This window comes from Grus americana, chromosome 8 (assembly GCF_028858705.1).
Source record: "Grus americana isolate bGruAme1 chromosome 8, bGruAme1.mat, whole genome shotgun sequence".
Lineage (NCBI taxonomy): Eukaryota > Metazoa > Chordata > Aves > Gruiformes > Gruidae > Grus > Grus americana.
The window spans coordinates 27,742,570-27,757,559 of record NC_072859.1 but is presented as its reverse complement, the minus strand read 5'-3'; the positions used below and the strand labels follow the sequence as shown (position 1 = coordinate 27,757,559).

The 14,990-nt window shown below is 42.9% G+C and overlaps 1 protein-coding gene across 8 annotated transcripts in view; it reads left to right on the top strand.

Annotated features, from left to right (window-relative positions):
* LOC129209288 (BEN domain-containing protein 5) overlaps positions 1-14,990 on the top strand; it is a 952,643-nt gene that overhangs the window by 563,792 nt on the left and 373,861 nt on the right. The window contains exon 1 of one of the 8 annotated variants that reach the window (XM_054833491.1): positions 7,016-7,839. The exons of 3 other annotated variants lie outside the window; for them this stretch is intronic. In XM_054833491.1, the coding sequence (XP_054689466.1) occupies positions 7,623-7,839 (217 nt within the window). In that variant the 5' untranslated portion in view covers positions 7,016-7,622. Of the gene's footprint in view, positions 1-7,015; positions 7,840-14,990 lie in introns of those variants that run through there. 4 more of the 8 variants (XM_054833495.1, XM_054833494.1, XM_054833493.1 and 1 more) reach the window with 4 other exon arrangements.

Sequence of the window (14,990 nt, the reverse complement as noted above, 5' to 3'; positions counted from 1 at the left end):
TATTGGATTGCTGTGTTTTTGCATACAGACCCTATAAAGGAAAAGAAATACCAGACTGTGTGTACAAGCATCAAAATTTGATTATATGCAGGATCTAATCTTAATATCACACCATCCTCACTGAAAAGTGTTGCGAGAATATTCCAATTCATATTCTGAATGGTGTGTTTCTCTGCAGTCTTCTTGCAGAATTCTTATTCCTACTAGGAGAATATCACTATATTGAACTGAATAAAAATGTATACATTAAATTGCTTATTCAAATGTCCAGCTTTGATGTTTGTAGAGAATTTAAGCAGGAGGCAATATAACCTGAGCTTTGTTTTATTGACACGAGAGGCTAATGTGAGTTACAAAACAGGAAAGAAGGAGAAGTTGTATAATATGCTGGAAATGTGGAAAAAAAATGCAGATTTCAGTTATTAGCTTTCACAGCTGTATTTGCATAGAAATATACTAACGGCTGGATGACATTTCATGCATGAACTTGATAGAGCATCCTTAAACATATTCATGTTAGAAGAGTACTTAAAGGGAACCTCGAACTCGAAAATTCCCGTCTTTGTTTAAAAAAAACAAAACTATCGCTTCCCTAGGGTATTCTAGTACAAGATATTTCTTTATGAAGCAAAGCTTGCTTTGTTACGAGGAATACTGTGACAGCCTGTGAAGGACCCTCCTTTCTGATCACACTTTTAAAAAGAACCTCATTCCCCTGAATGTTAAATATTATTGCACAATAGATGTTGCTCAGGCTTTTGTGGAAAATACGAGCAAAGCGTGAAGCCCCTTGAGGTTTCAAACACCTCTTGGGTTATCAGTTTCCTATGCCATTTTCTATTTTGAAGGAACACCTTCCTCGCAAGTGGGGCAAAGATGAACGCTGATTATCTATGCTGCATGAGATAAAAAGAGTCATTCTTCATTGAAGAACTAGAAGAATTCCTGTTGGGGTCTATCATAGTTATCCCATGCTATGAAGTTTTGGGAGTTGAGTGACACCAACTCCTTCCTGTTAACATTTACTTGTTGGTTTTGGTTTTGTTTGTTTTTTTTTTTTTTTAATTCACTTAATAGCGCAGACGAGGTGCAACTTCATTTGTAACTCATAAATGATGATGATAACGTCTGGTCTTCACAGGAGTGGAGAGGTTCACAGAGTATAGAGAAGGTTTTTATATCAGTGAGCACTTGCACTTTTCAGTTTCCAGCAGTTTCAGCATTCAGTTTGCCAACTGTGAAGAATTATGTTCTTCTAATTTAAATGTGATTATTAACAAGACACAGCTGAGAAAGGCACTTTTCTGAAATATTCTGAGGATTATTCCTGCTCTGTTATCTCCCATTTACCCTCCACAACAAGGATTTTACGTGCTCACGTTAGTTGATGTTCTTTGGAAGGGTTGCTGGTCCCTCTGTGATTGTGACTTCCATCAGAGGTAGAAAACTCTACCTTCTCTTCTGAAGTGGTGAGATGTGAGCACTAATGCCTGGGAATATTTTCTAAAAACTCACTTTATACTGAAATATAGCCAGCCCTGAAAGAGATTAGAAAGAGTATGACAAGAGCACGAATTAAAAAGCACTGGGGCGTGCAAACGTATCTCTTTAGGCAGTTCTGACTCTGCCCTCACGCAATCCCATTCCTGCTGCTGCTGATTGTCAAGAACCTTCCAAAACAGCAAGAACCATCTCTAGAGCCTGTCCAGTCTCCCGCTAAAATCAGACTTCTAAAGGAACGGGGAGGTGTGAGTTAGTGGAGGTACCATTCCGGACAGAATGCAGTCAGTAGTAGTTGACCTCCTTTTCTTCCATGCATGTCCCGTATTACTTGCGTGAACCTCTCAAGCAGAATAGGTCTGTGCAGAAAAGGGCTACAGAATCATTTTCCCTGTCAGTATGAGATATAAATGCTGGTTCAAGACAGAACAGTGCTGTACAGATGTGAGAACAGAAAACCAAAATGGAAATATTATGAAAAAGGATCATTAATATCGTCTCAGAAGCTCTGTCTAAAGCATAACATAATCACGGGCAGTGTCTAGTCATCATATTTTACACTGAAGCCCAAAGGTTACAAAAAGACTTTAGCCCTTGCCAAGTGAAAGTCAATCCAAGGTACAGAAGGAATCGAATTCTTGCAGTGGCGCAAAACCTATGTATGTAAAGCTACTTTCAGAGTCCTGTCAGTAAAATGTCTGTCAAAAGCCAGGGAAAAGTCTGCTTTAAAAAAAGAAAGGGAAAATCTCACATCAGAATTCCAGATAGAGTGAAAATATATGGGCTGAAGCAATCAGTGGATGGCAGTAACAATAAAGATCATTTGGGCTGCAACGGCAATACTGTCTTCAGAGCAGTTCTTGAAGACGGCGGCAGTGGTACCAGAAGGACATGTTTTAAAGGTGAGTCCACGCATGAGTCAGCTCAAGGAAAATGTCTTTCCTACTTTCCTCTGCGGCAAGAAGTTTATAGCATGGCAAACCGCATACTGCCTGAGTACAGAAGATGGTATTTACCAGGATTTTGAATGGTATACAGCAGGGTGGGAGCTGAAAGCCATGATGATTTGAGAGTCATTTGCAGCTCCCAGACAGCCCAGCTTCTGGCTCCCGCCGAGCAAAGGACTGGGTGAGAGTGGGGAGAATTCCTGCCTCGCACCGAGGCAAGATAGCGCCGACTGGCAGCGTCTCCTGATTCCTGTTGACTTTCTGTGGGCACGTTTAACCTGTAATTTGGAAAAGGAAAATACAGTCTGGCACACATTCTTGAAGGGCTGCCAGTCCCAACTCTATCCATCGCATAGCCTGCCAGAATGGGAAAGATAAGTATCTTACGGACCAGTATCCACAGCAACAGACCCTGGAATTTTATCTTTTCAATACATATAAAAACCCAAGGAAAATAATTACTTTTTCATTTTCCAGTTTTATAATAGTAATAATGACCTTTAGGTCAGGAATTTTCAGCAGTTAATGACTGTCTGGCTTTTTCTTTGGCCCTTGGTTTCTCCAGCCAGTCATTAAGAGTGAGGAAAGGGCCTTCTCCAGTGGTCACTTTGGCTTAATCATTACCTTTTCATTCTGTGGAATATACCAGCTGGGAAATAAGTGTCTCCTATGTGAATGGATCCATAAAGTTTTCCTTAGGTTTCATTTCTTTGAAAGAATATTCTGTTAGGACATGAAAGTTTAATGTAAAAGATGATTGAGTATTATCCTCAGCCCCAAGAAAGGTTAGATCACTCTCAGGAATTGGGACTAAATAGCTTTGCAGTGATGCCCTTCCTCTTCTGAGAATGGTTTAAGGCCATAGATTTCAAAAGATTAAATCTTAAGAATTTATCTATGTAATCTAGGTTCCCATACTATTCTCTTGGTATTGGAGTGCTTCAGAAATTATATGTGGACACAAATATTTTCTTGTCCATCTTCTAGGATTGTACAGCAACTGGACCTCTTTTTTTTTTCCTTTTTTTTTTTTAATTGAATTTTCAGTGTAATCATTGTGATGCTGAAAGCAGAGTGTGGCAACAGTGTCTTGAGAGTTAAAAATTATTTACAAATCTAAAGGGGAACAACCATTTGGAATGCTCTGTTTGTCTAGCTCGTAGATTCCCCCCTTCCAACCACCTTCTCTATCTCAAAACACCTAGAAGGTGTATATGACTTTGTTCAGGTGTACGCCTTTGATTCATTTATACCTGGAAATGACTTTATCTTCTGACACCCTATTGATCATATTCTTGGTAAAAATTAACCAGATTGTGAGTAGTTGGTAAGCGTGTACCTACACAAACCTTTGAACAGTCTTCAGTTCTTGTGCATTGTTATTTAAGTAATTCTTTAAGCTGTATGCTTAAATGCCATATACTTTAAATGCCATTGTTAAAATACAGTGTTCCCTACAAAAAAGGTGCACATATCTTTCCTTCAGGGTATGTTTGAGCTTGAAAACAACTGTGTAAGAAATGCACTACTTGGAGGCTAAATAAATTCACAAGAAAACAATAACGTTTTCTAAACGGCATATTGAATGTGTAGGGATTCCTAGCAGTAGTCCAGTGCGCTCTCGTTGCTGAGTAGTCAGGTAGTAGTGAAACCCCTCCACTTGAATGGTAAAACAAAATGGGAATTTCTTCATCAGTAGATATAAAATCAATAGGTGTCCCTTGAGGGTTTGCTATTAAACATGGAAGTAATGTGACTGATGAGCCTAATTTTAATGTTTTGCTGTGAGAGAGATTTAGCACCTGCATAACTATTATTGGTACTATTAGCTTTTCATTTGAAGTGAAAACACAGAGTTCGCATCAAAACAGCAGGCACCAGCTTTTGCTGTAACACTTTTTTTTACTTTTCAAGAAAAATAACAGCAGCAAAATATAGGTACTGTTCCAGGAAACAGCCACTCAGGAGTCCAACAAGGGCTGGGACTGTGCTTTGTGGTTTCCTGACTCTTGGAGTGACACTTTTACTTTTTAAGCTGAGTTCGAAAGTATGACAATCTACTTCTCAGCAGGGTTGTGTTGTTTCTAAAAGGCTGGACTTGCCAGAGGATTTAAATCTTGTGAGGGTTCAGTAATTCCCTTAACAATGAGTTTTCAAATCTACACCTTTTAAAATAGCTTTACATCTTTAAACGTCAAGTTAACCTCAGTGTTAAAACAGCTGGCTAACCATTAGTAGAAATGGGAAAGGTCCAAACGAAAGGAGTGGCAATACTTGTGTTTCATTCTCTGCTTAAACGGATCAGCTTCACAGCCAACCAGTGCGGATTATTTATAGATTTTAAAGCCAGAAATTAACACTGTTCCTTGTAGGCAGAAGAGAAATGTATGGGATCATTATTAATTCTTTAGCATTATAATGCCTTCTGGTTCAATGTCTGTGCTAGGAACCGAGTGTAAACACACATTTATCATCCCGACCCTTAATCTGTTCCCAAAGACGTCCTTCAGTGAGAACAATGAAACAGCCTTTCTAAAGGATCTGAGACCTTTTTTTTTGCTGCTGATACAAAAATCTTTACAGCCTTTGCGGTAACTGAACCTTCAAATTTAAAATGTTGCAAATACCAGTTTAGAGTTTTCCTTTTGCAAAAAAACCCCAAACTAACCCAAAACCCAAAAACCCCCCACTATGATGCTCGTTGCCTTCACATGAAGTCTTTCAGTTTTCTTTCACTGGGGCAAATTATCCAAGCCTCCCGGGTACCTGAGGAGATCTTTCCCCTTCCAAGTCAACCTGATTTTAGAGTCCCTAGCTTCTCTTCGTTTCCCCTGTTGTTTCCCATTTCTCCATTTTTCTGTGTTCCTTTCCCTCGACAGCAGTCTTAGATGTTGCTAATAGAATTCAGCTGCGGAGGAAATACAATCCCAGTAAGAGTCAGTGTACTGAATCCCTCACTAGCCACTGAACTTAGTGGGGCGAAAGTGTCATTCACATAGTTTTAAGCGTCCACGGAGTAATCCAGGTATCCGGCTGTCCTGTCGCCTTCCTGCAGCTCCTTTTACCTCCATTGTAAGACAAGGTAGAGGAGATAGGAGTGCTACAGCAGCTGTTAGTGTTTGATCAGCAACACAATCTTTGCTGGAATTTCATTTCCCTTGCAGCCTAGCTACTAGAATACATTTGTCATCCATACTTTGTAGCAGACTTATATTTGCCTGTAATTACATACCAGTCTGGCAATACTTTATTGTTAACATAAAGTACTGCCATTTAAATCCCCAATCTTAAACTGAAGTATTTGCAAAACTCTGTAATTGCTAAAATAATAAAGCTGCCATTATTGTACGGGAAGTTTACAGCTTCTTAGTGAAACAGTTACATTGGCTTAACTACACCTGTATGCATTCCTTATGTTTTCATGTGTTGCTTAAGACACAGACAGACAGACTGCTGCTGGGCATAACTGTAAGTTTCTGATACTCCCACGGAATGGCCGAGGTTGGAAAGGACCTCTGGAGGTCGTCTTCTCCAGCCCCCTGCTCAAGCAGGGCCACCGGGAGCGGGTTGCCCAGGACCACGTCCAGATGGCTTTCGAGTTGTCTGCAAGGATGGAAACTCCACGAGCTCTCTGGGCAACCCGTGCCAGCGCTCAGCCACAACTTTACTTCAGGTTTCCCAGCTTGTGGTCTGTTCCCACGTACTAAGACATCTGCGAGACATAACTAGGAAAAACAAGTTTGGTGTGGTTAAACTGAATGTAATGGGTAGAGATAGTACTGCAAAGGCTTAGGGATATGCAAACCAGAAAAAATAATTGGTTTCATTTTGTGTGGGCTTTTTGCAAACAGAAAACCACTGATGTCCCTCTCTTGCTGTTTATTACTCGTTCTGCAATTTATTTACTATTTTTGCCTTTAAATAATTCTCTATGTATTAATGTTCTGCTCCTAAGACTGACTGGGTAACAGACTTCAGCATTGGAAACTTGGGTAAGAGTTTGCAGTGAACCATAAGCGATATTGCCACATTATTCGTTTTTCTTACAGGAAGCTCAAAGCATCCATGCTCAGTATGTATGCGTCTCCAAAAGCCTGGTAATTTGTGGTAAAAATGGCACGGTCTCTAGCCTTTGTTCTTACACACCTTCACGGTCTCTAGCCCTTGTTCTTACACACCTTCACAAAACTTCTCAACTGTGTTGTTTTGGGGGAGGGCGGAGAAGCTTCGAGTTCTTCCAGCCATCACCGCTGGACAGTACCATTGCGTGCAGGTGGTTCTGCATTACCCCGAGGACCTTTGGGTACAGATTCTGGTGATAGTTAGCAGATGAGTACGGGGTTCTGTGTTGGTTTGTTCGGCCAGGGAGGATCCGGTCTCCTCACCTGGCCGTGGCCTGCCATGGGTCCCCCCTGCCCCTTCCCTCCGCTGGCCCTGGCGCTGCCATGGCCCAGGAGCACACCGCCCCTGACGCCTATTTCTCTGAACAGGTGTAAGGTGTTCGTAACTGGGGAAAAGAGCTTCCCAGGGCTTTTACTGGGGACGAGTTCGAGCAGTGGAGCCCGGCGGGTGAGCACCTCCGCCAGGACCCCTTCGGCCCGCCGGGCCCAGCGACGCCATGGCCGAGGCCGAGGGTGGGAGCCGGCCCTCCACACAGGTGCCCGGGGAGTACGAGCCGACACCCCGCCCGGCCATACCCTCGAAAGCCTCTCGGACGGAGGCACCTGCCCGTCCCGCCTCGCCGCCCGCACCAACACCCTCCGCGGCGGAGGTGCGAGGCTGCTCCCGGGGAGCCGGGGCAGGCCCGGGCCTGCCGGGTGCTGAGCTGAGGCGAACCCGCGCCCCGCGGAGGGGCCGGGATACGCCCGGGGCCGCCGGAAGGGGTGTTTCCGCACGGGCCCCGGGCTGGGCCGAGCGGGGGGGGGGCGGGGGGGCGAAGCCGGGCGGGGGCTGCTCCTCCCGCGGGCCCGCCGGTCCCGGCCCCCACCCGCCCCTCGCCGCACGGCAGCCCGACTCGCGTCGCTCCGCGTTGGATTGCTCGTGTCTGCCCGGAGCTGTCGGCCGCCCGGCTGTCGGCGCGGCCAGGCGAGCTCAGCCGAGCGCAGAGGCGGATTTTGAGGAACAATAACAGAGCGGGGAGCGCGGGACCGGCGCGGCCGCCCCGCCCGCCGCACCATGTACGCCTTTGTGCGGTTCCTGGAGGACAACGTCTGCTACGCGCTGCCCGTCTCCTGCGTGCAGGACTTCAGCCCCACGTCCCAGCTCGACTTCGACAACCAGAAGGTGTACACGGTGTACCGCAACCCCGAGGAGGCGGAGGAGGACGACGAGAGCCCCGGCGAGTGGGGCGACCGCCTGCTGCTCCACAAGGCCCAGATCCTGGCGCTGGCAGGTGAGGGCGGGCCGGGCCGGGCCGCGGGGGAAGGGGGTGGGGGGGGCCGGGCCAGGGGAAGCCCCAAATGCCGCCCCCTCCCCGCTGAGGGGGGGGGGGGGGAGGAGGGAGGGAGAGAGGGGGAGGGGAGGGGGCGACATCGCGCCGACACATGCTCAGAGCCCGGGCGGCACATGGCGGGCGGGGGGCGCGGTGAGGCGGGAGGACGGAGATCTCGGGGGCGGGGGTGGGGGTGGGGGGGCTTCGGTGCTCCCGGAGCACCGAGGGTCCTGGGCGGTCCCAGGCCCGGGAAGGGTTCGCTGGGGATGGTGTGGAGGGGTCCCACGGGGCGGCTGGTCCCGGCCGGGCAGTGCCACGCTCCTGCGTGAACTCCCCGGCGTGCGGGTTCCAAAATAACCGTGAGCCCCTGGTAGGAACCATCGATGCACCGCGGCGGGGATGAAATCAGAAACTTGGGGAGGAAAAAAAAAAGTTCAGGTTTTCATACACAGTATATTTATAGTGCATGGCATCATTTACGTACCTTTGCAGTTTGGCAGCATGTTGCCAAATTAGAGGGGTGCTGCTTTATATCCACTTCGTTAGTTTAAGTGACTTCACAAATTGGAAGGCAATAGTGGAAGCAGACCTTTAGATACCACGCTTGTTAAGCTTGGTTTTGCTACATTTGGTTTGTTTCATGTTTAACTTACAAATCTCTCTCTAGCTAAGAGGACCAATTAAAGTGTGTATTAAGAAATAAACCCATATTTTGGCCATTTAAATGACTTCAGAGCATGTGAGAGAGTACTTTTGCCATGCGTCCCCCCAAATCACAACTCTTTGGTAGCACGTTGCCTTGAAGACTTTCTGTAGTTTCCTTGCAGGCACAGAAAACATGCTGCCATAGTCAGAGTTGACATAGAAAAGAAGTTTGATGTTGTTTGTAGCAAATTACTGGCTAGCATGGGCTTGCCCTGTAGGCCGTTGAAAGATGGTGACAACCATTTGAAATGTCAGTCTGGGTAGCAAAGAGGGCATTGGGTTCTTATCCTGACTTTTCCACTTGGGGAAGTGGACATAACCAGTATTTTTTCCCCAAATATGGAATGGGCTTAATAAACTCTGCTGTCTGGTATTGAGTTCTGAGAAGGCAATGCTGAGTTCTGATCTCCAAACAGAGTAACTTGGTGTTAAAGTTGTGTAAAACTATTATTTTTAAATTTTTACTTTTACTTTTTAAACTATGAGTTCCTAAACCAGTTCAGCCCGGTGGTGGTCCTCTTGGTCCCTGACTCAACCAGTGACTTTTACCATTATCCTGTTTCCAGTAGTGGCCATAAGGAGATGCCTGGAAAGAACAAGAAACAGGCAAACGTGTATGTCGTTTCCCTGTAAAGCTTTTCCAATTTCTGAATATTTGCAACTCCAGCAGTTCAGGAGAACTAGTAAGATAGCAGGGGAATCCACTCCTCTGGTAGGCTAAGTTTTTGTTGTCCTGTGCCAGCCTGTGTTTCCTGTCTAGCAGAAGAGAACTGGCATATGAAGTATTTCTTACACATTACTGTCACATCCACGGCAGACAGCAGTGTCACCATTCAGGGTTTGCGTGGCCTCTTCTCAAAGGCATCCCAGTTGGACTTCACCTTACTCTTTCTCGCTGGGGAACTGCACCAGCAGTGCCCTTTCTGTTCCTTGTGTTCATCTCAACGTAACTAAAGCGTTTCCGAGAAATACTTAGTAACAGCCATTTGGCTCACATCTTGAGCCTAGGTTTTCCCACTGAAAGTGCTCTTACTTTGTCAATTCCCTTGTTCCAGGCAGAGTCTGTACGTACCTAAGAGAAGAGTAGTTGAACACTCTCTTGAACCAGAACAAACCAATATATGCCGTTTCCTTCAGAGAACAAAACTTGTTACCTGTATTAGTGATTTGCACTAACTACTCCCCAGAGACTTTAATTTCTATAGGAAATTTTCCTGCTGAGCCAGGAACACAAACATACAGCTATCTTTATTACATCTGTCACACCTCAATATATCTGACTAGATCTGTAATTTGCATGCTTGGAAAAAATCTCACCTGAACACCAAAGGAGTCTTTACTTCTGTTCTTCTTTCCACTCTGCACCATGTAAAACACCATAATTAAATTCATCCTTTGTATACAGCATATGTTTATTTACTTTTGAAGTTGTCACTTTCTCCTCAGAGTTTTAATATCGGTGTTTGTTTTTATTATGGTTAAAATCTTGGGGAGAAAAGTTGATGTTATGTGAAGACATCTTAGAACAATTTTCGGCTTAGAGTGACCAACTCTATTTTTACAGATTATGACAACTTTTTATGGCAAACATTACAAGTCTGATGCTATACAAACTGCTTATTTAGCTTAAAACATAATTTTACAAGTCTGCAGTAACCTGTCATATACTAGTACAGAACTTTTCATTCTAAAGGATTCCAGCCTACCTTAGTAGTTATGTAAATGATGTGCATAAAGTTGCTCTTATATGTAAAATACACATAGTAAGTTGATTTTGAATTTTGGGAGGTAACCCTTGCCCGCACAAATTAGTACAGCAGTGACTTTAAAGATTTACTGCTTTGGTCCAAGGATTCCCCCTTAGGAACAGGCTTCAGGACCAAAGTCAAGGTACAGATATTAAACAAAACCCAAAAAAGAATAAGGGGGCGGGGGGGCGGAGAAGTCATCCTTTTATGAGCCGGCACAGTACAAAGTTTTATTGGAGCATTGGTTGTGTAAAGAGTTCAAGAAACAATCGTTCTCATTTGAGAGAGTCTAGAAGCAATTCTTTTCTCTTTTGTGGCGAGGTTGGATGGTTAGAAGCCTGTATGCTTTGTGAGGAATATTGTTGTTGCTGCAGAGGAGAGAGCACTGCTGTAAAGGTATCACTAATTAAAAAAACACACAAAACCCAAACAAACCAAGGGAAGTGTGTTGGGCATGCTCAGAGACATCAAGTAATTGTGATTAGACTTGGAATGTTGAGGAGATAAATACTGTCTTCTTTTGAATACTTCAGTAAGAAGTAACATGTAGTAGTATTACAGCAGAGTGATAGATGATCTCTGAGCAGCTGTACACTTTTCTTGTGTCTGTGTGCGTGTGGCTGGGAACTGCTGACAGTGGTGGTATGTGTTGGTCCAGGAACCTTCAACTTTTGAAAAAGTTAGCCAAAGAGTAGGGCTCAAACCAGACCGGTTAACCCCCCGACTAAGGCAGTTCTAGACCTTCATGCTGTAGAAGGCATATTAAAATGAATGTTTTGTTCCATAACAAGTTCAGCATTTGGTTAACAGGCAACTGATGTTATGTAGTAATTAAGGAATAATTTTATTTACCTCTTGAGTGGAAAATACAGCTCAGCAGACTAGAGTTTTGCTATATGGCAGCTTTCTGAGGTGGCATGCTAACTGGTCTGTCTTGTTGAGAACATGAGAAGAGTAGACAGCATTTCGGGAAGAGTTTGAGTCTGTCTTTCTGATCATCCACACCCTTCCTTTTTTCTTCTTTTCTGTCTTCTCCTCAAAATGCTGAAAAGCTGTTTTTCTGGTCCCTGTTCTGGAAATATGTGTGCTGCTTGCAATTTTTTCTACACTTGTCCAATATAGTCAGTAGCAGAATTTTGTCTATAAGCATATGCACCTTATAGGAGCTAGCATGATCCTTAGGTGAACCTGTGTGAGCCTTTTTTTGCTTAGGTGGAATGAACTGAGTTTCAGGGACTTTTTAAAGTTCACTACTTTGAGCTACATTTGTTAACAAGTTAATAGTGACTGTCTTCTAATTGTAGATATTCTTATCTGACTACAGTAAATAATTGTTCTCTCTAGCTGCTGCCCTCAACATTTCCCACCCACACAATTGTAACAAACGCATCTCCATTGGATTCTCATGGCAATTCCATAGCTGCCACAGCCGACCTGTTAATGCCTGTGTGCATCCGTATTCTTTCTTGCCCCTTTATAAAATATTATGCTCCACTTCTTATTAAAATAGGTTAGGTGAATTTTTTTTTTAAATCTTTAAAAGCCTGTATAGCTCATGGGGAGGTAATTTGCTGTGTATTTCAGAAAGATGTAAAATCTGTGTTCCCAGAACACTTTTAAATTCGATGATTCTGGGAGTGAGTTTTGAGTAAGGTTGAGGGTGGATGCACACTAAGAAGTTTAAGCAGGCTGCTTGGCTATGGATAGCTGATGGAGGAAAGACCCTTTGTCAAGTGTTGGCGTAGGTGAAAATTTACAAGATGAGATCTTGGATCAGGAATGTACAAAATTTAGGTCAGGAAGTGGTCTTGATGTGTAACATTGACTTAAAGCTTTTATTGGCATTTCTATAGTCTTGTGCCTCTTTGTGCATTTTTTTCGTCCTTGCACTATTCAGAGAGCCGGGGCAGTTGGAGCGCGTAGAGCCGGTCTTAGCTGTGGCCACTGCGTACCCATGCTCCATCCCATGTTCGTACGTAGCCCACATGGCGCGTTTCCTTTCCCAGGGCAGCCTGTAGATTGAATGAACTATTGTGGTAGGGGCAGCATTTGCTGACTCTTTGTTCCCAGAAAACTCTAGGTGTGTCCCCTGCCATATGGAACTCATGTGATGTGTGACAGGGACCTGGGGAGAAATGGCATCATGGGTTTTTTTCAAAACACCTGCAACTGCTTCTTGGGTGATTCTGAATGTTGCCCTGAGTAAAGAAGTGCCAGGAGGCAGCTGTAGGAAACCTTACATTAGTGGTTCCTCACAGACTCTCTTTAATTTGTTTGATTTTTTCCTGGGATAGTTCTGGAATACCTGTGGACGAGCTTGTGTGTCGGTGCCCTCGAGCAGCGAGTCCAGCCCTTCTGAGCTGTGCTGTCTATCTGCTGTACTGGGCATCGGGTCTTGCCGTGCAAATGGCCCTCTGTGGCCATTGAGAGAAAGTAAGCCCAGCACGTTACGCAGTGCTGAAATAACCTGTGTTCATAATATTTGAGGTGCATGGTCTACTTTGTCTGGCATGCTACTGCTGTGTTACCTTTTCACCAAGTGAAAGATGTGGCTGTACGCGGAGGTTGACCAAATCATTTTGTGTAACAGAGTAACTACATCACGTTCTTAAATATAGTCCTGAATGCAAGTGTGGCATTATTCCTACAGAATAATTAAAGCTAAATTTCACACTCATTTTGTGTTTGATCCATTTCTGGTTTATTTTTGACTCTTTTAAGATCAAGGGTGGGGGTTTTTTTCCCTTCGAAATTCTACTGTAGGAGCGTATCTGAGATATGAAGGGCTTACACAAAGGCACAATTTTTGAGGTTTTTTTTATGTCATTTCTGTTTGTTCAGCGTTGAAGTCTTAATATGGCACGCTTGTGCAAAGCTTAAATGGCAACAGCAAAAAAATTTTGGAACTTTCAAAACTGTAGTAGTGGCTTGGAGTAACCCTTATGATAATGATGATGGTTATATGTCATCAGCAGGCTAAAGTGCCGCTAAAAAGGAATTAAAAATCTGGGATTTATATATGCAAGAAGATTTTACCCTTATATTTAATTTTCTGTTTTCCTGTATCACTGTGCCTATTCTGGAAATAAATATTTTATTTATTTATTTTTTGTCTTAAACCCTTCTCAACTGACCTGCTTGTTCCTTGGTCATGTTTGCTTTTTCTTCACCCTAATAGTCAGAAGTCACTTATTAGTTTTTATGACATAAAGACACATAGGTGACCCACACTGTTGTGGGTTTCTCTTGGTCTTAGTACATACGGTGCTTCATGTAATGCCAGTTATGCTTGTAAATGCTGTATGAGCTTAACTATGATACAGTAAAAGTATGAATTTCAGGATTTTAATAAAATTGACTTCAAAGATAGTGTGGTTATGGTAGCTATGGTAACTAACACTTACTAATTAAAATATGCTAAAATTTGCAGGGGAGTGAAAAGCGGAAAAAATGTAAGTTAATGTTTTTGTTTTCATAATTTAGCAGTAAAACATTCTTTTTTTCCAGTGGATTGCCTAAGTGCCAGTCAGTCAATTATTTCCTTTTTTTAAATAAACCCTTTAAAAATAGTAGAGGCTGAACCACATTGTAATTTTTGTACGTAAACTAAAAAATGCATAAATCTACCCACTATTTCCATAGAAAGCTCATTCCTTGGGCAGAGATAGTTGCGGAGGCTTCCAGGAGTGTTCCCTGTAGGCTGCTGCTTTATCTGCTGAATAGCTGGTAGGCAGTATCTCCATGGCTTTGTGGCCTTTATGATCATGAAATCATCATCAGGGTTTGGTCTTCATATAATTTTATAGTATGATACAGGCTGACTGGTCAGGGCAGCCAGATTGACAAATTGTAGCTGTTATTCAGATTGATGATCTCTTTAAATGAACTTTTGAACTTTTAAAGAAAGAAATTAGTTTTATTATAAATAGTTTTTTGGTAAAATATTTATCATGTTCAAACTTTTGAAAAATAATTCCCATAGTTGAGTTTCATGTGTAGGTACAGAGGAAAGATTTGAAGGATAGCATTCTAACATCCTACTTGTTTTCAGGGTTTCTTCTTTTTAATTTAATGGTAATATTGTATTATTGTATTTGTTTCGGAAAGGATTAAGAGAGTTGTTCCATAATAGCTATAATCCTTTGTGTTCGACATGTTCAGAATATTGTACAAATATTAACAAATCTGCACAACACTTCAGTGGGGTAGATGAGGACAGTAAGATGGAAAGGTTGAGTTATTCAAGGTCAGTGTTTAAGTAAATATTGGATCCAGGATTAAAACTGTCCTCAGTCTTGTAAAGAGCATGATTTCCTGTTTCTCAGCATAATGTCTTTTCTGAACTTGATTTTCCAGCTCCATCAGTTTCTACTGCAGACAAACACTCTTCTAATACCACTAAAAGTTAAATGGAAGGGAGAGTTTTGCTACCAAAGAGTAATAATTATTTCTAGCAGAATTTTAGTTTTGAGCTGTGTTGCTTTTGGTTAATTCAAATGTTAATGCAAAGTCTCTTCAAAAATAACGAAGAAATAGTTTTCATATTAATAAAGGAAATTAAGAAAGAAGATAGATTTAACTTTTTCTTGCAGCACAGATCTGACTTACATCTGGTCTGATACTCAGTAAATTTGAACAATCTGCTGATAAACGAGCACA